Genomic DNA, 26,118 nt, shown 5'->3' with positions numbered 1-26,118 from the left:
CGAGTCGGAGAGCGCACTGGGGGGTCTGAGCCGAGGAGGGGGGCGCACGGTGGGAACAGGGGCACAGATCGGTGGTCTCAGCGGAGCGTGTGGGGAGCTCCCCGCAAGGAGCGAAAGCTGGCGGCGGGGGGACGCTGGGCAGCGAGCATTCGGCTGCGCCCAGGGCGTCCGGGAGGCCCTGCCGGCACCAGCCCGGGCCCGTTGCGCGGCTGCCCGGCGGCGCAGAGGCAGGGCGATCCCGGCTCCGGGCCTGCGGCTTTCCGGAAGGTGTGCGGGCGCCGCGGGCCTCCACGCGGAGCCGGGACCGGGGCTCCCACCTTCCAGCTCGCGGAACGCGCGCTCCCGCTGCCCGGCCTCCGCGCGCGGGGAGGGCTCGCACCCCAGCCCTGCAGAGGGAGCGGCGGGGCGCGGGGGAGGGTCGCCGGCCGGGTCGCGAAGGCTGCAGGGCGGCGGGCGGGCGGCGAGAGGCGGGACGAGGCTGAAGGGAGGTGCCGGGAGCGCCTCTGCCGAGAGCGGCTCGTTGGTCTAGGGGTATGATTCTCGCTTCGGGTGCGAGAGGTCCCGGGTTCAAATCCCGGACGAGCCCAGGCTCTTTACTTTTCCTCTCCTTTCACCTTTAAATCCAAAAACGCTTTTTCTTTTCCACCCAGGCGTTTAGCGGCTTAGGGTCAACGACTGTGGCCAGAGCTGGAATGTTGGTGGCGGGCACTGCGCGAAGCCGGGGTGGAATGGGACCGATGCCCACGACAATGGTAGCGTGCGTCCGAGTGGGGCCTCCCGCTGCTGGTGCCCTTTAAAACACGGGCGTGGGAAAGAGCCGCCTCGTGCGGCACCGGGCACCCCGACATCCCCTAGCCGGGCCGGGGTGCGGAGCTGGCGGGGCCCGGCGGCGGCGCGCTGAGCCCCTGCAGCCGAAGCGGCGCCCGCGGGCGGTGGACGTACCCGGCTTGGGCCAGGAAGGCGCCCCGCCTGCAGCAGGGACGGAGCTGGGCGCCCGCAGCACCCGCGCTGCACTCGGGCACCGGCCGGCGGGACGGCGTCTGCAGGGTTACGTTGCTCGGAGCTGCGTTTCACCTGACCTCCCCTAAGGCCATTTAAACGTAAAGTGCGCTCTCCCTTGGGGGAGTCTGTTTTGTGTTTTGCAGCAACACGTATTTATTGATCTGTTCGAAAATCAATTTATTTAGAAACTTTTAATTCAGCCAGGAAGGAAAAGTGGGCTCGTCCGGGATTTGAACCCGGGACCTCTCGCACCCTAAGCGAGAATCATACCCCTAGACCAACGAGCCGACGTGCTGAGTGCTCCCCGCCATGACAGAGGAGAGTGAAGCTGTTTAGTCCCGCGCCCCCAAGTGGTTGTTTCTATCATTGTGTTCGTTTCCTTTGGCTGTACTTAACATTCTGTACGTTTCTGATTTGATTGTTGCAAATCAGTGACACGAAAGAAAACTACGGTATCATTACCGGGGTACTGTTTACCTCTTATTTCGAAAACCACAATTTTATTTGCATTCGTGGCTAATAAACCGCAACGAGCCTGTGGCAACGTCCCTGGTGCAGCCAGACTCCAGCGTCCGCCTTTACTGTTGCGCTTTTCAGTAGCAGTAAAAGTGTCCATTGCTTGCCCCTACCTGTTAACCTAGGGTTCAAAGCACCACCTTTCCAGCCTGGTGATCTCCTACCTCTGTTTTTACTCAAACTGCTCTCTTCGACTGGAAAATCTTTTTCCTTTTGCATAAACCCCAAACTCTTACCTTCCCAGGAAAAAGATCCTTTAACATATGAAAACCAGTGCTCAGTGTCTCCTTCCATCATAATTCTCTGGAGGACCAGACGCCAACACGAACTCTGAATTCTACTGTATAACTGGTAACCAATTTTATAATTGGTTATAATCGGTGCCCAGTTGTCCCAATATCTTTAAGGTATGATGATTGTTTACTATATTTTAAATTTTCAAATAGTTTTGAGGTTTATGCTAGTAAAGCTGGCACTCAATGAATAATTGCTGGATGGCTGTAATTTGTTCCAAATACCTTAACAATACAAATTCTGGTACTTGGACAATCAGTGATTGTGAATTGTCACTCTAGCAAGTAACCAGAGAGGAAAGAACAAATAGGGTGACTTCACTTATTGTGTTTCATATACCATTCATTCATAGGTGTTGTCATTTGTTCCCTGGCTCATTTATTCAACAAATATGTAGCAGCTTTACGTGCAGACACCGGCCTGCCCCTTTCTTCCTGTGGGCGACAGCGGTAAATCATGGCTGTGAGCTCCATTCTGCCACGCCCTTGTTTTGTTTGAAGCTGCCCTTTGGTCTTTATTTCTTACAGCTCAAGGCAAAGAGGATAAGAACACACTTTAAAATGTTAATTAGTTCTAGATGCCAGAATAGTTTGTTCATCAAACCTAATAAAATGTGCCCTGAAAACTTCAGAGGTTTCTATTGCCCCCAAATCAGGGAACTACAAAACATAACTTAAGGAAAAGAACGTAACCACTCGAGATTTCTGAAACCTTTTGTCTGCGAAGTTAAGAGGACTCAATGCTCTCCTTTCCCATTTGACTTCACTAGAGTTTATTATCATTTTGGGGGGGTCTTCTTTTTCTTCCTCCAACTTCTCTCTATGATTGAAAAAGAGTTTGTCTTTGACCCTGCAGGCTCCATTAGCGTATCTCATTTGCCCCTCACAACTAGGAAGCAGGCACACTGTCAGGAACTCACTCTCCCTAGGTGACAGGAATGCCTGTGACCCTCCGCAGGGCACACCCTTCCCTGGAGAAGGAATGGAGTATCTCGATGGCTGCAGGGCTGGGGAAAACAGAGGCTCTCCAGGAACACGCTACTCCAGTCACAGTGAATGAAGAAGCCTGGTGACACACCTCCTATAACAATCAACACCTCCCACCGACCCCATTACTCTTGTTATCCCAGTTTGGTGCCCTTGTGCCCAAGAGCATCAGAGACCGTAGGACTCTGTCAGAATGTCACAGATTTCTAGTAAAAATGCAACTCTTCTCCTGCATTAAGACCTTCTCCCTACAGAAATGTCAATGAGACCGATTTAGCTTCAGGCAAATCTTTCTCTGTGTGGCCTGGGATTCCCCTTTTATTCTATCTGATATTTATCCATTAATTGTCCAATGCTTAGTGTTCCAGAAACCTCTGGTTACCACCACCCAGGGATCACAACATTCCAACTGTGCTCTAGCAACAAACCTCAAAACACACGGAGGGAGGGAAGGCCCCTGAGAATACAGGGGTGCCAGGGCCCCCACAGTCACGAAGATCTGTTGGAAATGTTGGTGCCTGTCACCTCTTCCTGCTCTCTCCCATGAATTCTGGCCCTGGAAAATTCTTCTCGTATATATTTGTCAACACCAGATGACCCTTAGTGTCCCTTACCTCATCTCTGTGGAAAGTACAGAGCCCTGAGGAGTTTCCAAGGTAGACTCCTTCCTGTTTTTTGTTGTTTTTTTTATTCCTCACCTGAGGATATTTTTCTACTTATTATCAGATAGAATGAGAAGGAGAGAGAGACAGAGAGAAACATCAATGTGATAGAGCCACGTGATAGATGGCTGCCTCCCCCATCACCCGACCAGGGCCAGGGCCCGACTGCAACTGAGGTACATGCCCTTGACTGGAGTCAAACCTGCAACTCATTGGTCTGCGGGCTGACGCTCTAACCACTGAGCAAACTGGCCAGGGCGCTCCTTCTTATTAGTGTGTTTACCATGCACTCAGGGAGCAGGGGCCCAGTGAGGCCGATGGCCTGTGCACAGATAACTGTCATCCCAAGACCTCTGCATTCGACTCTCCTTATTGCTGATTCTGACCTTAGGAGCCCATTCCTTCCAGGGGCAGTAGCGCTTTAAAAAGGGCCTTTCTGACCTTATCAGAAGTCTTCCCTTGATTGGATTGGATTGCGGGACAGCTTGAGCTGGAAAGAGGAATTTCCAGGAGGAAGGAGGAGGTATCTGAAAAGGAGGAGGTTTGTTGAATGAGAACCTCAGGCTAACCATAATGATTGGGACGCAAGGGGTTTTTCCATTTACTATCCTGACGGAAGGGTCAGAACCTACAGTGCAAGGACCATGGAGAGAAAACGACCTCGCCCGGCATTTTCCTTTGTAAGCTCTCGAGACTAATGCAGTAAACACTCATCGATTCATTCGGCAAATGTTTACTATCGACTGACGGTCTGATATTGTTTATTGTGGAAACGCTTCACTCAGGCTGCCGCTCGCCCCTCTGCTGCCCCTCTGCTGCCCCAGACGGAGCCAGCTGCCTTGGGCTGGCCACCTGGGTGGCCTCGGCATATCAGCTAAGCGCAGGGAAGGCCCAGCTCATCAGCTTTCCTCACAGACCAGGTCCACCTGGAACCTTCGTCTTAGGGAACGGACAGCATCCTCTCCACTCCGGCTGGAAAGTGGAGGTCACAGCTCTCTAGATGTTTTCTCTTGATGAAACTTACCACCCAATTTATACCCAGTGCTGCCTTCTTTTTTCTGAAATGTTTCTCCAACCTTGCCTTTCTTCCCACCCCCACTGCCAACACTGTTTGTGCTCCCTTCACACGCCCAACCCTTTCATCCCTCCCCACTGCCTACAATAAAGACAGCCCAGGGCTCCTGGGACCACGGCCTCAGTGGAGACAGCCCAAGGCTCCTGGGACCACGGCCTCAGTGGAGACAGCCCAAGGCTCCTGGGACCACGGCCTCGGTGGAGACAGCCCAGGGCTCCTGGGACCACGGCCTCGGTGGAGACAGCCCAGGGCTCCTGGGACCACGGCCTCGGTGGAGACAGCCCAGGGCTCCTGGGACCACGGCCTCAGTGGAGACAGCCCAGGGCTCCTGGGACCACGGCCTCAGTGGAGACAGCCCAGGGCTCCTGGGACCACGGCCTCGGTGGAGACAGCCCAGGGCTCCTGGGACCACGGCCTCGGTGGAGACAGCCCAGGGCTCCTCTGACCACGGCCTCGGTGGAGACAGCCCAAGGCTCCTCCAGCATTTCCTCCTTCCCCCAGGCCACACCATGTCTCGCACCTGAGGCTGCTTCCCCGTTTCTGAGTCTGCTTCTCCTTTTTCTCTTTAGGGCCTGTATTCATCCTCTCAAGTCCACCTCGAACACGACCCTCTCCGTGCATCTTTCCCGACCCCTCTGGGGCTGGTGGTTCTCAGAAGAGGGGGGTGCGTGTGTCGAGGTGCAGCCCAGGTACGGAGAAACATCTCACGTCGCATGTCTTTGGGAACCACTGCCCCTGTCGGCCTTGGGTTTCTCCTTCATTCGCCCTGTCTTCAGGCACCTTACACATGTAGTGCAGCACTGTCTGCACCGGAGGACCGTGTGCTTCTGAGAGTCAAGTCCAGGGGTCCGAGGTCGACGGCGCTTAGTGGCTGATGCACTCGCAGTCTTTCCAGCCTGTGGCGTTCCAGAGCCACGTCGGGCGGTTCTCTTTGAGAGAAACGGGGCAAAACGGCTCGTCGGGCTCTTTTCGTTTCCTCTCACTGACCCTAAAACCAAACCAAACCCACCAACTCCATCGCCGGGGCGCAGAAGGAACCCGCGGGCTGCGCACCCAGCCGCCCTCCCAACCTCTCACTCAAGGACAGCCCGCCCGGAGGCCGGCGGGCTAACATTCTGTTCCTCCCGCCCGTGACGTCATAGCCGCCCTGACGTCGCAGCAGCCGTCGTAGGAGCCGGCGTGACGTCGTAAAGCAAAGCCTTACGCGCCGTTTGTGGCGACTCCGGTGCGCCCGAACCTGCTGGCTGCCAGTCCAGGGACAGCCGCGCACGGTCGCTGCGGCCACGACGTGACGGTCGATGATGAACAGCTATGCCGCTGGTTTATGTGTTTACCGCACTTTTACTTTACCTTCCTTTGGGCGTGGACACCCTCCTTGCAGAAGCAGGGCAGTTGGCGGGGAGCTCGGCGGTGACGCCAGCAGCAGTGGCACGGCCTCTGCGTTGTGCAGCCTCTCGTTGCGTCACCGTCTCGTCACGGATTTCCCCGCGGGTGTTTGGTACAGTGACGAGCCGTGCAGGCTGGTGGCCCAGGAGCGACAGCCGCCGGCCAGGTGTTGTGCGTGCAAGCTGATGCTTACACACCAGGAAGTCGCCCAACACGCATTTCTCAGAAGGTGTCCCTGGTGTCAAGCAGTGAGTGGCTGTATTAAGAGTTTGCTGTCCTACAAGGCCAGTAAGGCCCAAACACCAGGAAGGGCGCTAATAACCTCCACTTTCGTCGAAACCCTGAAATGAGAGTTCCACCATAGCATTCCCCTGCTCAGCCTACTGGGCCATAACGTGTTCCTGTCCCTCACTCTATCAGCCTCCCGCCTGAGTCATCTTTCTCCTTCTCTGCCTCTGGCTTTCCATTTTGGAAGCTATTCTCAGAGGGACCCTTCCACACACTTTTCAGTGTTTACTGGGCAACCAGCACGTGGCGGACCCTGTTCTGGGCCAAGGTGACCAAACCCAGCAAACAGGGTCCGAGAGGCACTTCAGAGTCAGGGTGAGGAGGTTCCCCATCCCCGCTTTTATTGACAAATGGAGAGAGGCCCTGTTTGCAGAAGCAAACCCAACAAAAAGCACCTTTGTGTTCCAGGTAGTAGGAAAGAGTTCTCAGTCCCCAGCGCTTCTGAAGCCCCAAAGGGGGTTTCCTAAGAGGAGATTCAGGCAAGATGGAGACGACTTCTCACACTAGCAGATTTCTCAAATTGCAACACATACGTTGTCCAGTGCACGCAAAGGACAGGCCTTGGGGGCAGGGCAAGGGGGAGATGTGTTATAGCCGGACCACTGCAGCAGAAGTCTCCCCCACCGTACCCCTTACGAATTTTGTAAATAAACTGCTGTTTCTTTAGGTGAGGCTCACAGAAACCAAGACCTAACAGAGGCAGGACACCCTGGCGAAGATCCGCGACAAGGAGAGACAACGGAGGGGTCTGTGGGATGGGACCCTAAAAGACGCACAGGGGACACTGGCAGGCGGTGGGGCGGCGGGGACAGGCAGGCGGACAGCCACGCAGGCAGAGCGCAGGGCGGCGGCGGCGGAGCCGGGTGCTGGCCTCCAGCACCAGGATGGGCGCCTGGGCGGGACCTAGGAGGTGTGGCCTCGCCTGAGGAGAGGGGGTGATGGATAGTCAGCATCTGCCAATAGCATCCTTCAAGGGGCGCGAGACCGGCCAATGAGCGGGCCGCGGGGCGGGCCCGGTCGGGGGGCTGCAGGCGGCGGCGGGGCCGCGAGCGGGGGCGCGGCGCGGAGGTGCCTCTGGGCGCGGCGGTGGCGAGGTGCTCCGAGCCCCTGCCTGGAGCGGAGCGAACCGCAGTGGGCCCCTGGTGCGCGGCGTCGGGGCTGCAGCAGACGACGATGGCCGCGCCCGCCGCGGCCGGGATGGTGAATGCGGCTCCAGACCGCTGGCGCTCTCTGTGGTCGGTGCTGGCGGCGGCGCTCGGGCTGTGTGAGTGCGGCCGGGCCGGGCGGGGCTCCGGGGCGGCGGGGACTCCGGGCTGCACTCGCCCCTCGCGGGGATCGGGGCCCTGCGCGCTGGCGCCGAGGCGGGGACCGGGCGCGGCCTGCGCGCACGGGGCCAGGGACCCAGCCGGTGGGGAGCGCGGCCGCGGCGGCCCGGGAGGTGCGGCGCCTCTCTCCTTCTTCCCGGATCTCCGCGTGTGGGGGAAGCGGGGAGCCTACCTGCTCGGACCCGGGATCGTGGGGAAGCGGCCCTGCTCTGCGCTCCCACCAAGCCCCCTGCGCTCCCCGCGCGGGGACCCAGAGCGCCCAGGCCCGCCTCGAATCCGGGTCAGGAACTCGGTTCTGCATTCTGCACCTTTGGGAAGCGGCAGGTTTTTCGTCGGTGGGGCCTTTGTTGTTGATTCGCTTTCATGTTTTCAGCGACGGGTTTGTTTTGCCTTGTAAGCTCCATTACCAGTGTTTTTCTATCCATTTCTTAAAGCCTCCTGATGGGAGAAGAGTCCTGTGGTCTCCTGTGTCTGTCTCTGGATGAGAATTCACATTATTCTGGGTTAGGTTGCATATACTTGCGATGCCACCTAAATGACCTGGCTGGAAAGACTTGGGTCAAATCCGTAATAATTCCACACATAGCCACCCTACTTTGACAAGACATAGACATTAAAGAGTACATTTTTCTTTCCCTCTTTTTTTTTTAAATCACATTTTTTTTTTCCTTGCTAAATTTCTTGGGCCAGCCTTAAGGTGAACCCCAGGCTCGATTTATTGAATTTGATGCGTTGTTTTAGGGACATCAGACTGGGACTGCTCTGGGACCTTCAGTGTTGTTCCCAGGGGTCCTTGTTGCTGTCTCAGGATCCGGTTGAGTAATGGTTACAAAGAGGGCCAACTCCTAAGAAACACAGAGACTTTTTCATTTCTTTTGTTTTGCAAAAATGTGTTTCATCACAGTATCTGAATAAGAGTTTACTCATTAATTTCTTTTTTTTTTCTTTTTTTTTTTTTTTTGGTAATCCATCTGAGGATTTTTTTTCTTCATTGATCTTTAGAGAAAGTGGAAGGGAGGGAGGAAGTGGGGGCAGGGGGAGAGAGAGAAACATGTATTGGTTGCCTCCCTCCTGGGCTCCCACCACCAGAAATTAAACCTGCAACCCAGGTAGTGCCCTTGATGGGGAACCCTACCCTTTGGTGTGCAGTCTGATGCTGTGACCACTGACCCACACTGGCCAGGGCACTCATTAATTTCTTTCATGGAACAGTCCTTAATGTAATATTTGGAACCAGGAAAAATAAAATTAATCCAGATTCCAGGGGCCATAAAGTATAAATGTAAAAGTTCCCCCATCCTCTGGAGGTTGACAGATGAAGATATACTTTGTATAGATAAGATGCAATCCATTCTGTATAAATGTCTCTTCTGAGATAAAAAGTTAAAAGTGTGGGTTGGTTGCCCTGGCTGGTTTGGCTCAGCGGTTAGAGCGTCGGCCTGCGGTCCTGAGAGACCCGGGTTCGGTTCCCGCTAAGGGCGCGTGCCTCGGTTGCAGTTTGTCCCCGGCCCTGGTTGGTCGTGCGGGTGGCAGCCAATGTCCTCGGGTGAGGATAAAAAAAAAAAAAAAATGTGTGGCCGGTTTGGCTCAGCAGCCGAGCTTCAGTCTCTAGAACACAGGGTTGCAGGTTCCATTCCCATTCAGGGCCCATACCTAGGTTGTGGTTTGTTCCTGGGTCCCCGGCCCTGGTTGGGTCATGTGGGAGGCGACCAATCAACGTGTCCCTCTCACATCGATGTTTCTCTCTCTCCCCCTCGCTCCCTCCCTCCTACCCTATCTGATGAAAAATGGAAAAATATCCTCGGGTGAGGATTTAAAAAAAAAAAAACAGTGTGGGTTGTTTGCTTGTTCTGTGGTTGGTGATGGTGGTGTTATTTGTGTTTTAAGAACAAGCAGGAAAGAGCCTGAATTTAAGGTTTATCAGAAATCTCGTGCGCTTGAGAGAGAAGTATGCATGAGAGGTGAAACACTGCTATTGCAGACAAAGCAGTCAGGCCAATTTTAATTACACTCGGGATGTAAAAAGTGGCGGAACTGAGAAACTAAACCTTAATGGCTACTAGTACGAAAAGATCATCAGAATAATAGCGACACACACCTTGAACACACCTAGCTCTTCGGTAATGAAAGGTGCATGCTGGTGATGGTGGTAGTTAATTTTAGAAAGATACTGAAAGTCACCTTTTCCTGAACGTGGCTACTGTCTATAATAGTTTATGTCTTATGGAAAACCTTCTCGAGTTTGACCCAGGTACAGTTATTCAACAAACACCCATTAAGCACCTTTTAAATATTAAGCACCAAAAATATTCTAGGAAGGAGATTTCTGCCCTCACGTAATTTATAGTTCAGCGGAAGAAGCCGTACGAGAAGTCTTTGGATCATGGCGGGCTGTTAGGGTTACTAAGGAGACCGTCATCTCAGCAAGGTTCAGGCCACTGGGAAAGGGATGCGGAAGCTGAGTGGGCACAGTGTACACAGAGTCACGAATGAACCTGTGGGTCCATCTCGTGGTGGGAGGTTGGAGTGTATACCATGGTGGGAGTTGAGGCAGGGGGCCAGCCAGAGGCATTCACTCACAAAGGACTTGTTTGCCGTTCTAAGGCCGGATTTGATCCTGAGGGTGGTGGGGAGGCCTGGGAAGGATTGCTCTGTCTGTTGAGATGTAAAGACTGGGTTCCAGTGGAGTGAGGTTCACCAGAGGGCCATTGTAATAATCTGGAGCAAGGTAAAGACCTGAATTAAAGCAGCAGGATGTGAGCAGAGGACATCTTCACGAGCCAGTTAGAAAGTGATTTGATGAGGCTTGGAAAGTGAATTTGCCCTGGCCGGTTTGGCTCAGCGATTAGAGCATCAGCCTGCGGTCCCGAGAGACCCGGGTTCGGTTCCCCCTAAGGGCATGTATCTTGGTTGCAGTTTGTCCCCGGCCCTGGTTGGTCGTGTGGGTGGCAGCCACTCGATGTGTCCCTTTCACATCGATGTTTCTCTCTCTCTCTCTTCCTCTCTCTCCCTCCCGCTCTATCTGAACAAAAAATGGAAAAATGTCCTCGGGTGAGGATAAAAAAAAAAAGAAATTTTTGCCCTGGCTGGTTTGGCTCAGCGGTTAGAGTGGCTGCCTGAGGTCCAGAGAGACCCAGGTTCAGTTCCCGCTAAGGGCACGTACCGCAGTTGCAGTTTGTCCCCGGCCCTGGTTGGGTTGTGTGGGTGGAAACCACTCGATGTGTCCCTTTCACATCTATGTTTCTCTCTCTCTTCCTCCCACTCTATCTGAACAAAAAATGAAAATATGTCCTCAGGTGAGGATAGAAAAAGCAAACAAACATGTTAGCCCTGGCCGGTTTGGCTCAGCGGTTAGAGCGTCGGCCTGCGGTCCTGAGAGACCCGGGTTCGGTTCCCGCTAAGGGCACGTACCTCGGTTGCAGTTTGTCCATGGCCCTGGTCGGTCGTGCGGGTGGCAGCCACTCGATGTGTCCCTTTCACATCGATGTTTCTCTCTCTCTCTCTGTTCCTCTCTCTCCCTCCCACTCTACCTGAACAAAAAATGGAAGAATGTCCTCGGGTGAGGAAAAAAAAAAAGAAAGTGAATTTGATGAGGCTTGGAAAGTGATTTGATGTGGGCTTGAAAGGTGGAGTGTAAGATGCTCCCGCAGTTTGGGGCTTGGGAAGCCTGTTTTTGGAAAGTGGGGCCGTTCACAGAGGAAGACTATGGGAGGAGGGACAGGTGTGCTGGAGGAAGAAGATGGTGAAGTTACTGGATGTGTTGAGTTCAAGATGCTGCAGAAACATCCATATAGAAATTGGCAGAAGACAGTTGGGTAGACAGTTCTGAAGGTCAGAAGACCATTCTGGTGGGAAACACAGTATGGGAGGGAGGCTTTTAAACGATGGGTTGCTCGGATGAGGTCACCAAGGGACAGTGTATCGAATGGCAGGGGGCCAAGGACAGAGCTGTGGAGAGTAAGGAGCCAGAGAAGGAGGCTGGAACCTCGAGAGTACAGGTGTCTTGGAAGCCACGTGAGAAGGGAGCTTGAGGGGAGAGGAAGTGGTTAATGGTGTCAGATGAGGGGACGCTGGATACAGTGAGGACTCACTGGCTTTGGCAGCGGGAATGTCTTTGGTAATCCTTGGGCAGGAATGAATACAGAAGAAGGAGAAATCTCAGTAATTCGCTCCATCCATTTCAATAAATGGCAAGCACCCGAGCCCAGCCCGAAACCCCGCACGAGCCCAGGAACCCCGCTGGAGACCTCTCTGCGTGGGAAGAGGCCCAGCCAGCAGGCCACACTCTTCACCGCGCCGCAGGAAATTCACTGGGCTCAGACGCTGCTGAAGGAGGAAGGGCAGCCGGCAACGTGAGAGAGATGTGAAAAGTACGCAAAATGCAAATTCGTGTTGTTTTCACAAAGCCTTTGGTCACTCTTCAGCCAAAGGAATGCCTCCTGGGTGCCAGGCACTGTTCAAGGTTGTGGGTTCTGGTGCAGTGGCAGCCGGCATCTGTGCCCACTCCTTAATATTTCACATGAGCATCAGAGGACAGATTCAACTCCTCAGTCACCGCTTCCCAGGAAATAGAATTCCCTTCCGATGAAAATCTGTAGTCATTACAAAGTTTCACGTGATAAAGTAGGCATTTTTTACATTTGCAGAGGCCACCGTTGTGGGAGTTCATTGACAACTGGTCTTTCCGACGGAGTTTTTAAAATGTGGTTTCACCGGGAAAACTCGATGTACACGATTTTGTACAAATACCATTTCTGCCTCCCCTCCGTGTAGTAAATGCTGGTCTACCCGCGGAATGTCTCACAGTCCTACAGCCTCAGCGGCATTTCTCCTGGATAATTAGAATCTGCCAACTGGAGCCCGAGGGGCTTTTTATTTAAATCGTATCTCTTATCTGAGGATTTGAATTCTCCATATAAGTACATGCATCTCTCACGGTCTGTCTAAAGCTTGGGAAGATTTTGCTCTTGCTTCTAAGACCACCTGTGTCATTTAAAAGAGAGAATACGTGGTTTGCTTTGGCATAGAATTCGTTCTAGATGAGTTTGGTCTTTAACCCCCATCAAAGGGACTTTAATTATAAGGACTAGAAGCATCTCCTGAGGTCTTAAGTAGCTGATGGCTCCAGGTCTTGGTCTGGAATATCCTGAGTGATGCTCCTTTCTGCCCTTTTCCACTTACTTTGCCAAGTGCTTGACATCACTGATGCCCCAGAGACCAAACCAAAGCCCTTGGAATTTTGGCCACCGTAAGAAGGCGGAGGTCAGCTGGCTTTGTGACCATTTGTAGTGCCTGAACTGAGAAATTGTCATTATCTCCTGGGGCATTTATATCTGTGCCCTCAAACCTCTTTGCTTATTCATTATCTTTTTGAATGCATGGGGCCACTGTACTATTTTATTCACTTATAATTTCCCCTTGTCTCCATTAGGCCTTTATCCAAGAACAGAAGGATGACTTCACTGATAGATTCTCCTTTATGAATATATTCTTTTTTTTTTTTTTTTTTCCCCGAAACGAAACTTTAGAAATGGTGAGACTTGGTAATACCTCTGATCTGCTGTCAGGGCCTGGAGCTTGAATAGTTTTCTAGCTACTGTGGTGTACATTGTATTCCTTCTTAGGTTTAACTAATTGGGTCAGAGATGCTCTGTGTCTTGCTGAGCCTGAGCTATTTATTGTTGCAGATAAGATTGCCCCATAGAATGGAATCATGACCTGAGTTTTCTTAGCACTGTGTGTGGTAACCAACTGAGCAAACTTTGCTGAGTTTGCTGAATGTTTTCTATCCCATGAATCAGATAACTACTTTGGGGTATAGGGAGTTTATTTTATGTAATTTAAAACCACTTAAAAATGGTTTTCTCAAATTTAAGAAATGTATTCCTTTCTCTTTGAATATTAAAGAAGACAATGTGGAATTATGTAAATTTTTTTTTTTATTAATTTTTTAGAGAGAGAGGAAGGGAGAGGGAGAAAGAGATAGAAACATTGATGAGAGAGAACATCGATTGGCCGCCTCCTGCACGCCCCCCACTGGGGATTAGGCCCACAACCTGTGCATGTGACCTGACTGGGAATCAAACTGGTGACCTCTTGGTGCATGGGTCGATGCTCAACCACTGAGCCACACCAGCCGGGCAGAGTTATGTAAATTTAACGTAATCGTGAGCTTCTTCCAGACAGCTAATTATAGATATAGATACAGATGACATGTCTGTCTGTCTGTCTATATTTCTTTTTTTAAAAAATCCTCATCGGAGGATGAGCCAAACCAGCCAGGGCTTTCTATTTCTTTTTTCAGCCATGTATAACTCCTGTTTCTTAGTTCATAGGAATTTGGACATAAAAGCAGGTTGATGCTATATCTTTCCTCTTCCCTCATGTATTTACTGAGTGCTTACTGTGAGCCGAGTGTCTGCTGAGCAGTTTGCACACTCATCTCATACACTTCTTACCCTTTGTGTGATAATTGTTATTTTTACTAGTGTCACGGATGAGGAAACTAAGAATCAGTCAGGTTGTGTAACTTGTCCACGGTCACACAGCTGATAGATACATGGTAGCGTTGGCCTCCACTCCAAAGTGTGTGTTTGCAACTACCCTGCTACATTGTAGAATTTCTCTTTCAAAGTCTCCAACCATTTTGGCGGGGTGGGGTGGGGGGTGTGCTGCTGGATGCCTCCAATGTTTACAGAAGGGCATGCACCCATTTCTTTCTTTGTGTGGTAACCTTGGTGCCAAGAACCCGGTGCCCTGCTGCCCCTGACCCGCCATGGGGGCATGAGGCTGGCATCCTTCTTGGCAGTGCAGAATCTGTGCCGCCAGTGTTCTGACTGCTCCTCGGGGCTTTTAATGTGTGGGCTTGTAGGTTCCTCTCATTCTTCCCCTGCTCCCGCTCTGCCAGGACCCCGCGTGACTCCGTGTCAGCGAGTGGCTGACACTGTACTAGACCCAGGAGGCTGGACTATGGACCAAGCCACTGAGCCTCCCCTCTTCGCCCTCTGTAGGCTCCACATCTATCTGCCCCGCCCAAACTGTGCCCCCCGCCATCCATTGCTCTAAAACACACCCTGGTGCCCGCATCCCATGGGATCGGGTTCCAGCACCGCAGCGACGTTTTCACCTTTCAGGGTTCTTCTGCCCCAGCCGCGTGAATCTCCAGAGTTCATGGTGCACGACCTCTCGTGTTTTTCTGTCTGCAAAATGCCCTTCCCAGGTGCCTATCTTGATTCTTCTCAACTGCAGATAAGAGGCAAGCGTGTTTTCCATGAAACGGTCCTGCGCACGTCGTTGTCAGCGTAGGGCCGCTTTCGTAGAAAGTCCCCCGGAGAGATAAGGGTGTAAACAGCGAGGAGATGCAGGCCCGCGGCGCCCTCGTGGCTGGGCTGGGGCCTCGTGCCCGCCGTGACCTCGTGCTGTGCGCACCCCTGTGGCCGTGTGTACGTCCGTGTGGCGCACGGGCTGCACCCCCACGGCACCCAGCATTTATTTTTTCTTCCGTCAATGAGTTGCTTCGTCGACACTGTTTTGTTGAACTGGAACAAAGCCTGTATCTCAGCAGGAAGGAACCGGTTTCCATTCCTCTTCCAATTTACTTCCTGTCTATCCGCGAACATTTTACAGTCTGAACTCTTCCTGGTGGTGATGAATTGGTGCGGGTGGATCTGGACTCTTTTCCAGATTTTTCTAAGAGCCACAGAGAGCTTGGCTGGGGCTAGGGGTCCACTTAAGGGTAGGTGGGTTTCTTCACTTTATTTCAGGGGGAAACGGTTTTGTTAGCCATAACTTCGCATGACAAGAATCCTAAAAATTCAGCTGTGCTCAGTCTGTTTACTCCTCAGATGTTTGAGAGTTCTCCGACCACCAGGAAGGGTCCTGTGTGTCACCCTCAGGGAGTCACGAGCCTAGCAGGGTGCGGCCGAGGTGACCACAGCGACAGTCCCGGAAAGACTGCTTCTCCCTGAAGGGCCTCTTCAGTAGCCTGCAGACACAGCGGGGCCAGAGATGGTCAGATCGGAGAGGGCATCACCCAAGTCATGTTGAGTGAGGTCATGAGACTGCAGACTTTCGGAGGTGGGCGCCCGAGCCCTGTGGTCCGAGAGGGGCCCCTGCGGGCGTGTGGAGGGAGGCAAGTCAGCTGACCCGCCCCAGCAAAGCAGGAGAGGGGCTGTCACTGGGGAAAGCATGCCTGCCACGCGGGGGCCCGGGCTTCGTGAAACAACGCGTGAGCTTTGCAGCTGGGTTTTACAGAGGAGACCGGCATGGGCAAATTGGCGTCTGATTGAGAACCTGCCCAGAGGAAAGCCAGGTGTATGGCACAGCTCAGAGTACCTACCTACAGCTTGAGAAAGGATGGGCTGCTTCCTCCCATTGAACTCACTTCCCCTGAAGTGACGCTGTGGTTGACCTGCCCAGCCTCGGGCCACCAGATGCGGGTCACACCTGTTCCTTGGCTTGAAGTTTTCAAGCTCTCGTCACGAGACTCCCAGGGCGTTCTGGCCACCGTGCGTCAGAGCTTCCAGAGGTCTGACGTGTGTCATCGGCTCCTCAGGTGCGTTTTTAACCTGTAAAATAATAACAAAGAGCAACGTGCACAGATAGGACGTTCCACGCATAATTCAGCCACTTTGCGCACCATGGCCACGTGCACTGCAGCAGCCGGCGGGTCCTTAGAATAAAGCAGGTTTGCGCTGGTAAATGTGCGACTGATGACGACGGCAGGAGAAAACTGCCCTCACCTGTTGGAGAAACCAAGTCCACGGATGTGCACTCGTGTGTTTGAGAAGCCAGCATGCCTGTGCGTGGCACTCAGCCAGGCCCGGCCCGCCGGCGTCAGCGCCGTCCTGCTGCAAGGGCGTCGGCGGGGTCCTGTATCTCATCGGGGTGCTGGACGGTGGAGCGGCTCCAGAATCGCCTGGGAACCTTTTATTTTATTTTATTTCATTTATTTTTTTATCCTCACTTGAGGACATTTTTGCACTTATCTTCAGACAGAGCAGGAGGGAGAGAGAGGGAGGAAGAGAGAGAGACACATCGAGTGGTTGCCACCCACCCAACCCCAACCGGGGCCGGGGACAAACTGCAACCGAGGTACGTGCCCTTAGCGGGAATGGAACCCGGGTCTCTCTGGTCCGCGGGCCGATGCTCTAACCACTGAGCAAACGGCCAGGGCAGCACAGTATTTTTTAATGCCCTCTGGGTGATTCCTGCGCTCAGCCACGGCTGAGAGCCATTGTGCTGTATTGCAGGTCTCGGCCTCCTGCGTTATCACAAGTTCTGAGGGCCACTGGTCTGCCTCGGGTGTGAGCACGGCCTGTGTCTCCCCTGTATGCTGGGTTCCCCTCAGATCGTGTTCAGTAAAGGCTCTGTGCAAGCTGGTGATTGGCATGACAGCACGGCCTTGGGAGCCAGACGGTTCCAGGTGAGTTTAGCCTCTCCGAGTTTCTGCCCGGTGGATACCCCCCAACAGTGCTGCTGAAGAAGAGTACACGTGCCCTAGTTTAATAACGTTTCACCCCCAGGAAACGCATCACGGGATGGTTCGGCCATGGCGTTCTCTCTTTGCCCGTTTTGGAAGGGAGGGCTGTTCTCTTGTTCTGCGGTTGCTCTGATACTTTCTGTTGGCCTTTTCTATTGGCCTTTGGAGTAAACGTGGGTTCAAATGTCTTCTGACTGAAAGTAGACCTTCTGATGCGATTTGAGAGCTTGGAAAGAGAGATTTAAGGACCGGTGGGCTCTGGCTGGCTAGGAAGTGTCGACACGGCGTGGGAAACGAGGGAGCCTCACCCTGCTGTGTATCCGATGTGCACGGCCCCGGGCTTTGCACATGGTCCTGATGCTGAGCATAACCCGTCAGAAGTAGAAGCTGATTTCTTACCAACCGTTTCCTATTTTCACCCGCTTGTACTCACTGTGGACTTGACGCCGAGGACCGTTCAGGTGGACCACACCTGTGGCCTGCGGTGACTGCTGGCCTGGGGACTGTGGCCTTGGTGGACATCCTGGCACCCAGGCGCATGAACTTGTCCCCACAGGACTGCCGGCCCAGCCTGGGGCGAGTCCCAGCGTGGTTGGGAAGAGTGGACGGTTGAGAGCAGGAAAGCAGTCGTGGAGGAGCGAGCACAGCGCACAGAGGAGGGCGGAGAAGGGACAGCAGGGCCCGGGGGGGGGGGGGTCACTCAGTGACTGGCCCAATTCAGGGCCGCTCGCATCTCTCATGTGAGAAACAGAAAGGTCTTTGTTGGTGCAGAAAGGTTGGGGATGGAGATGAGGCCAGCTGGATGTGGTCCTGAGAGGAAGGAATGGACTCGGAGGAATTTGGTAATCCTGTGTATTAGGAAAAGTACGTGCTTTTTTTTTTTTTTTTTTTTTTTTTTAATTGAACATTTCAGAAGATGAGTCTCCTTTAAGATTCTCTCATCTTTTCTTTGTGGCTGTGATGGATGTTGCTTTGTATTCTCCACTGGCTTCCCCTCTGCCCAGCCCCACACTGTTCTGGCTCTCCATCCAAACTGGAAGAATCTATCAACTTTGTTGACCGCTAGCGCTGTGACCCCTGGTGAGTGGATTGCGCAAACTTTTGGATGACTCATCAGATGATTTTTCAGGCCCTTTGCGTTTGAATGGGTGTCCTCCAAGAAGGGCTGTTTTGGTTTGTTTTCTGGCCTCTCGAGGCGGAGGCTCCGCTCCTGCTGCCTCCTGCCGCCTCGGTGAAGGACACCCTGGTGAAGGTCACCCTGGTGAAGGTCACCGTCGTGTGCCACTTGTCTTCTCCTTCCACTTCAGCCTGTGGTTTTTATTCCCGAGGTTCTTTGGGATCCAGCACTCTTTCTCCCGTCTGTGAGTTTTTAAACGGGAGCTTTAACACTTTGCGTGGTGCCCCCCCTCACTGTAAGGAACCCCCTGCGGTCTTCAGGCCTGTCCGGCTGCAGCGCCCCGAGAGACGGAGTGGACCGTGGCTTCGCATCTCCACGCGTCCGTGTCCTCATTCTCAGCCGTTCCACCTAAACCCGAACGACGCCGCTTCCGACTGAAGACAGGCCGTCTGAGTGGCACAGCGACCCCGCGGGGTGTTTCCGTCACACTCCTAGTCACCCACGAAGTCCGGGCGAGCACGCTCTTCCCGGCTGCCAGCAGCCCAGGGGCTTCTCTCCTGCCTGGGCTGCAGGGGGTGGGGTCCCAGAGGGAGACCAATGTCTAGTTCCTATCATTACCCACTGGGGAGACCTCCCAGCTGTCATTCAGGTCATGCTCGGTCGGAAACCGCCGTCCTGTGCTTGGTGAAAGCGCTCTGGGTCTCTGTCCTGTCATGGTGACCACGAGAGTTTTAAACGGGCATCCGCTGAGCCTCCTCCCTGGGATCAGCCGTGCAGAGACTCGGCAGTTCACACGGTGGGTCCCTCTTCCCTCCTGCCCGTGCGTCACTGTCGTCTGGGACACCTCCAGTCTCTAGACTTGGGGCGCTCATCACGGGCAGAGGAGCGCAGGTGACCAGTGTGGCTGCTGCAGTGTGTGAGGGGACACAGGGAGGGATCCTGGCCGGTGAGGAGCCCCGGAGGGTTTAGAGAAAGAGCGGAAGAGCTGACGGGCGTCTTGACCGCTCTCTCTGGCCTCTCCCTGCATTGGCTGCAGGGGCGTGGGCCATGGTGGGCATGACGCCACCAGCGCCGGAAGCCACTGAAAACCCACGTGAGCGATGGTGGGGGCTTGGGCCAACGCGGTGGCGTAACTAAGTCCGTCTTAAACAGGCCGCCGGAAAGCCATGTAGGAATTTGGTTAGTCTTTTTGGTTAAAATTCCTGGCTGGAAGCTTGGCTACTTGGCCAAATTCCATCTGGGAATCACATCTCAGGGTGACAGTCTTGCAAACAGGCCTTGGGGCAGGGATCCAGTTTGGGAAAATCCTTGACAAACCGTGTTTATTGACTTCCCAGACTGGGTTTTCTTGCAGGAAACTGGGCAGAATCACACAGGCTCAGTCCGGGTTTCCAAGCCCCGCTACTTCCCGGAGTGAGGGGGTCAGATGGGCCAGGCTTGTGCTCGGGCCTGGGTTTGACCTCAAGTGCCCTGGGGCTGCTTTGCCGCCTACCCACAATGGCAAGGAATGCCCTTTGTTTGCTTGAGTGTGAAAGGACGTCTTGTTTTGAGGTTTGGACCACAAATAATAATCCATTGTTCCCTATAATAATAATCCACCCTCTTTAGCAGAAAAAATCTGCTTGATGCTGTGTGGCTATCAGTTTATTTAAAAGAGTAGCCAAAAGCGCCTCTTGTGTCCTGAGAGTAAACATTTGGAAGATGGTTGGGAGGGCTGGGGGAGTCCTTGTTCTCCTTGGCCCTGAGTCAGTTCAGACCTCTGGAGGGAAAATTCTGACTATGCCCCTCAGTCCCGGCTGACACCCCTTCCTTGTTCTGCTCCGTCTGTGACAATCTAAGAATAATTGGAACACTGCTGATACGGATTCTCTCCAGACGATTTCTTTTTAAAATATCCTATTTTGAAGATGGATGTTTTTAATCTTTTCTGGGTGTGCTCTCATTGTTTCCGATTTTAGGCCAAATAGGTTTTTTTTTCTAACCTCCATTGTTTCCATGAAAGAGTCTCTTTTTGAGTGAAGATTATTTTATTTTAGCTGCAGTCCTTAATAATTCCTGCAGTTGCCTCTGATTATAGATCTTGAAAAAAAGAGCTATTTTTAAATGCCAAGTGATAGACATTTTAAGTACTATCTCTTGGGCTTAGGCTAACGGGAAAAACTCAACGTGTGCGTGAAGATGGGACCCGGCGTGGGCAGCTCTTTCTTGAGCGTGTGTGTATCTAGCTCACTGATTTCATTAATGAAGGCATGATCTGTGGGTCAGCTAAATAAACAGCATGGATTTAAAATGACGTATCATCTTACCCAGAGTAGTTTTCATTGCTTTAGCTATGGAAGATGAGCCCTGACCAGGGAGATAGGTTGGTTAGATCATCCTGTGCACCAGAGGGTCACGGGTTCTCTTTCTGGTCAGGGCACGTGCCCAGGTGGTGGGCGTGATTTCCCAGCAGGAACACGTAAGGGAGGCAGCCGATCAATGTTTCTCTCTTCCTCTTCCTTTCTCTCTAAAATCAAAAAATATATCCTTGAGTGAGGATTAAAAAAGAAAGAAAGAAAGCTATGGCTTCCACATTATTAAAATCAGATCATTAGCAAAGCAGCCAAGATGTCCTTTAGCAGGTGAATGGATAAACTATAGTGCTAGTGAAAAATATCTTGTTACTAAATAACAAAAATGAAATGATCCCAGACTGTCAGCAGTTTATTCTGTTTGTAGGAAGTACCTGGCTGTAGACTGTTCGGCAGGAAACAGCACACAATGCAGCAGGTTACTGTATCTATCTAGTAATTTTCTTGTATCTTTGTCATCTTCTCTGATAGATTGATAGATGTGCACCATGATATTCATGCTAAATCCTGCTCTTTTTTTTTTTTTTACATTTTTATTTATTGTTTTGAGAGAGAGAGAAACATCGATGTGTTGTTCCACTTATTTACACATTCATTGGCTGATTCCTGTATGTGCCTTGACTGGGCTTGAACCCATAACCTTGGCGTGTTGGGATGACGCTCTGACCAACGGGGCTACCCAGCCAGGGCCACTAAATCCTAGTCTTAATTCTTCCTGTTTCTCTCTCCAGTGACTTCTGGCGTGTCGGCCATGGAGATATACACCCCAAAAGAAATCTACGTGGCAAATGGGACCCAGGGGAAGCTGTCGTGCAGGTTCAAGTCTGCAAACATCACCAGCAGGTTGACCACGGTCTCCTGGAGCTTCCAGGCCGTGGGGACCGACACCACCGTTTCGGTAGGAGCGCCTGGCTGCTCGTGGCTGGGGGTGCCTCGCAGGTCCTCGCAGCGAGCTCGGTGGCCCGCCTTCCGAGTGCTCGCTTCCACCCCAAGTGTGCTCGTCCTGTTACAGACCCAGGCCCTGCTCTTGATTCATTATTCCGGAAGGAGTTCCCTTCGGCTTAAATGCAGCTTCTTGCCTTGTCTTTGTGTGACACTGCCCTGCCCCTCCCCCACCTCCCTTTTGAAATTTACCTTTTCCAGACAGCGGCCCCTAAGTGACCTTGTTGACTCTGATCTCACATCATGCTGCGTCTGTTCAGCTCTCATTTGCCCCACTTTTATCTGTATTTCTTTTAGGTATTTCTGCATGCGCACACACACACTATACACACACACGCTTTCTGACTTAATGATGACTTTCTTGATTTAAATGATGGTCCACCCGGTTCAGCAATAGCTGTTGGAAGCTCACGGTGCAGTGAGTCTGTAAGGTCTTCTGAAATGTGAAAACAACCTGTGTTCTCACTCGGGGCCTCATTAAGAGTAGACTGTCGATGAGGTCACCCGGGGAACGGGGCTGAACAGAATCCTGGGCCAGAGGGTTGAAAGGAGGGCTAGCCAACCTAGATGGGTGCTGGTGAGGCTGGGTGCTGGTGAGGCCGGGTACTGGTGAGGCTGGGTGCTGGGTGCTGGTGAGGCCGGGTGCTGGGTGCTGGTGAGGCTGGGTGCTGGTGAGGCCGGGTGCTGGTGAGGCTGGGTGCTGGTGAGGCTGGGTGCTGGTGAGGCTGGGTGCTGGGTGCTGGTGAGGCTGGGTGCTGGTGAGGCTGGGTGCTGGTGAGGCTGGGTGCTGGTGAGGCTGGGTGCTGGGTGCTGGTGAGGCTGGGTGCTGGTGAGGCTGGGTGCTGGTGAGGCTGGGTGCTGGTGAGGCTGGGTGCTGGTGAGGCTGGGTGCTGGGTGCTGGTGAGGCTGGGTGCTGGTGAGGCTGGGTGCTGGTGAGGCTGGGAGCTGGGTGCTGGTGAGGCTGGGTGCTGGTGAGGCTGGGTGCTGGTGAGGCTGGGTGCTGGGTGCTGGTGAGGCCGGGTGCTGGTGAGGCTGGGTGCTGGTGAGGCTGGGTGCTGGGTGCTGGTGAGGCTGGGTGCTGGTGAGGCTGGGTGCTGGTGAGGCTGGGTGCTGGTGAGGCTGGGTGCTGGGTGCTGGTGAGGCCAGGTGCTGGTGAGGCTGGGTGCGGGGTGCTGGTGAGGCTGGGTGCTGGTGAGGCTGGGTGCTGGTGAGGCTGGGTGCTGGGTGCTGGTGAGGCTGGGTGCTGGGTGCTGGTGAGGCTGGGTGCTGGTGAGGCTGGGTGCTGGGTGCTGGTGAGGCCAGGTGCTGGTGAGGCTGGGTGCTGGGTGCTGGTGAGGCTGGGGGCTTCTGAGCTGCCGCCAGACAGTCCCGACTCCCTCTGTAAAAGGGAGACAGTAGAACTTCCCACAGAGGGGTGTCGTGATGATAACGTGGGGGTTAAGACCTATTATCTTGAGCAAGTCACTGAAGTCTCGAGCCTCACCTCCTCCTTTGTGAGTATCTGCAGGTGAGTCTCACCTGGCAGGGCGGTTCGGAGCATCGTTTCCCACAGGGGGGCGGTTCACATTTCTGCACCTCTTACCAGCAGAGGTACGGGCGGCCTTTCTTGAACAGTGACATTAGCCTCGGAAGACTAGTCTGGACCAGAGGAACAGGCTTGCTTCCTGTCCCGCATGGGAGGGGTAATGTCTCCCTGCAGGGCAAACGTCAGATGAACTCCTGCCCGTTATAAAAGATTTGGGTTCCCGAAGCTTGGAGCTCCTTAGCAGTCGTCAAAGCCTCTGAGTACGCAGCATCCACCTGAGCCCCTCCAGACCGTCCCTGTGGGACTTGGGGGACAAGGGTCACAGGTAGCATCGTGCTGCGTGGGGCAGGAAGAAATAAGGTCCTTTGTCTCCGAGTCAGGAGTTGAAAGCTTTGCAGGAGCCGTGGGTGTCCTGCCAGCCTCTGTGGCAGACTTGCAAGAAGTGTAAAGAATGAGCCTTCATAGTTCTTAACAAGCAGCAGGTTCTGTTGCGCACAGGGTATGTGTTTTTTCCGTGGTTCGTATGATTGACATTGTTTCTCAGTGGTCGTCAAGGCAGCGTGAAGGGTAGACTAGAGGACACGAGGCCAGTCACCAGGCCATACTCCACGATGATGGGAGCATGAAGTAGGAGTATCAGTGGGAATTAAGGAGAGAGGGAAAGTGAGGAGGTCGCATTGGAAGTACTAGGAGATTAACTGGGTGGGAAGGAAGACAGAGGAATCAAGGCTTACTCCAAGATTGGTGGTGTGGAGCCTGCATGTAGCCGTCAGTCAAGATGAGATTCACGGGGGTGGGGGTTGAGATTCACAGGCAGAAGATGAAGTTCATAGAAGAGGGTGATGAGCTTGGAGGGGGGCAGCTGGGTGGTAAAGTGGTCAGGCCGTTGGGTGAGGCGTCTAGCACTCGGGCACTATGGGGAGAGAGAGATGGTCATTATGTCACAGGGATGAGGTTGCACAGGGGTGCAGTACCCAAGGGGTTCTGAGAACGTGTGTGATGCCAGTGGAACTCGGATGCTGACGCCTCCCCCAGCCCCACTGTCTCCCCACCCCCAAATAAGAACAGTCATGAAGCCTCCCGCTGAGCTGCTCGGGTTGAAGCCGATTTCAGGATCGGTCCGCGCCCACCAGGCCTCCCCTCGCTGCCAAGGTGCTGGGTTTGACAAAGTTACTTTGAGGAATGAGTTCCGTTGCCAAAAACTGTTCTGAGGAGCGAGTGAGGGTGGGAAACAAAGAGGCTGAATTCTCTAAGGCAGGGGAGGACTTTGCGTTATCTGGGCTTCGTTCCTTTGGGCCATGGGAACCCACCGTGTTAACCGATCGGTGGTGATGTTTAGGCTCCTTTGTGTATCTCAGTGGCAAAGACGGAAACCTTTGAATGCATTGGCTCCGTCATGGTGTCGTCATCAGAGCACTGGCTTTGAGGATGGTGCTGACTTGGACTCTGGGTCACCACCTCCTATCGTGTGTGACCTTGGGCACATGGCTTCTCGGAGTCTCCATTTCCTTATTTATAACACTGTGTGGCGACCTCCATTGCTGGGATGTCCAGAGCATGAGAGATGACATCTGAGCGTAGTTTTTCAGCCGAAGCAGGATGGAACCCTTGGTTTCCAGCGCCTGGTCTGGCTCTGCTCCCAGATGACAGGTGTCAGAGGCTGTCTGTTTCCACGTGAGTCTCCGCAGAGAGGCTTTCGCCGCGCCCGTCGCAGCGTGGAAAACGTCTGCCTTTGGGAAGAGCTCACGTGTCCTTTCTCTGCAGTTTTTCCACTACTCCCAAGGCCAAGTGTATGTCGGGAACTACCCCCCCTTCAAGGACAGCATCAGCTGGGCTGGAAACCTGGACCAGGCAGACGCGTCGATCAACATAGAAAATACGCAGTTTTCCCACAACGGCACCTACATCTGTGATGTCAAAAACCCTCCTGACATCGTCGTCCATCCAGGATACATTCGCCTCCACGTGGTGGAGAAAGGTACTTGCGGAGCATTTCTGCAGTCACGGTGCAGCCCCCTCTGTGTTGTGTTGAGGCGGAAGACGAGAGTGACGTGGTAGGGTGTGTGTGGAAGGGGGCATCCTGCCACGTGGTCACGCATCCTGTTTCTGTGGGCCTGGGGGCGGGGACTGCTGCCCACGCGCCAGCCACGCAGCTGGGCGCTGTGTACACACCTGCTGTCTGAAGCCCGGGGACCTGATTTCAGGGGTGTTCGATTCTCAGTGCGAATGGGAAGTCAGACCCCGTTCACTATGGGTGATGGGCTGAGTGGTGGGAAAGGAAGAGGTGAATGCCCGAGAGGCCAGGAGAGAGTTTTAACATGTGCACAAACAGTGCAGCGGATTCTTCCACTTGCGGAGAAGCGGCAGGGAAAACAGGTTCCGGTGTCTCCTTCTGAGATAGCGTCCGCTTCGTTGGCAAGCAGGTGGAGGTGCACTCACGTCTCAGCTGGCCTTCGGTGTTAGGCACGGAGAGGGGCGACGGGTGTGGAGATGCTTCGTTCCATATCCTTGCTTTTACCAGCTGCTCTTTGCAGGGCTGTCCTTAGATTCTAGGGTCTCCACATCTGGACACGGATAGAGTGTATGATGACATGCTTATTCACTTAATAAAATTCACTTATTCACTTATTCACTTAATAAAATTCCATTTCTTCTCTCCGTCACAGTGGACCTTAACACTCTTTTGCTCTTTCTCTCCAGAGGATTTGCCCACATTTCCGGTCACGGTGGTGGTGGGTATAGTGATTGCTGTGGTCGTGGGTCTCACCCTGCTCATCAGCATGATTCTGGCTGTTCTCTACAGAAGGAGAGCCTCCAAACAGGACTACGCTGGGTGAGCATCAGCTTCTGGGGGAGGGAGGAGGGGAGGACCCAGGGTTTATGCACACTTCTGTACGTTTTAATGGAAAAAGAATTGTGAAGAATTAGCTGCTGTTTGCTTTCAAGCCAGAATCAGCTCTCCTCGGGTGTTCCGACACGGGCAAGGGGAGATCAGTGGCCCGCAGTGAACTGTGGGGTGGGATGCTCATTCCTGCTCCACAGCTTCTCCGCCAGGCTGGTGCGGCCAGCTGCTCAGTTGTCTGGGCTCCGAGTGTCAGTACCATCCACTCTGCCCATGGCATTCATAAGCCACAGACAGCACTTACCCAGTTTCAGAGTTTCATTTTT

General features: G+C 53.4%; 1 protein-coding gene and 2 non-coding genes across 3 annotated transcripts in view; 2 read left to right on the top strand and 1 right to left on the bottom strand.

The window, feature by feature from the left end:
* Nucleotides 1-514: 514 nt before the first annotated feature.
* Nucleotides 515-586, top strand: TRNAP-CGG. Its single transcript has one exon. It is a non-coding gene; the product is annotated as a tRNA-Pro (tRNA).
* Nucleotides 587-1,217: 631 nt separating this feature from the next.
* TRNAP-AGG lies at nucleotides 1,218-1,289 on the bottom strand. The gene has a single exon. It is a non-coding gene; the product is annotated as a tRNA-Pro (tRNA).
* Nucleotides 1,290-7,319: 6,030 nt separating this feature from the next.
* Nucleotides 7,320-26,118, top strand: part of MPZL1 (myelin protein zero like 1) — a 28,639-nt gene continuing 9,840 nt past the window's right edge. The window contains exons 1-4 of the mRNA XM_036273644.1: nucleotides 7,320-7,473; nucleotides 21,215-21,381; nucleotides 24,715-24,928; nucleotides 25,651-25,783. Of these exons, the coding sequence (XP_036129537.1) occupies nucleotides 7,383-7,473; nucleotides 21,215-21,381; nucleotides 24,715-24,928; nucleotides 25,651-25,783 (605 nt within the window). The 5' untranslated portion in view covers nucleotides 7,320-7,382. The remainder of the gene's footprint in view (nucleotides 7,474-21,214; nucleotides 21,382-24,714; nucleotides 24,929-25,650; nucleotides 25,784-26,118) is intronic.

Source organism: Molossus molossus, unplaced genomic scaffold (assembly GCF_014108415.1).
Source record: "Molossus molossus isolate mMolMol1 unplaced genomic scaffold, mMolMol1.p scaffold_m16_p_20, whole genome shotgun sequence".
Taxonomy (NCBI): Eukaryota; Metazoa; Chordata; class Mammalia; order Chiroptera; family Molossidae; genus Molossus; species Molossus molossus.
Note: the sequence above shows the minus strand (reverse complement) of the source record. Positions and strands in the feature narration are given on the sequence as shown.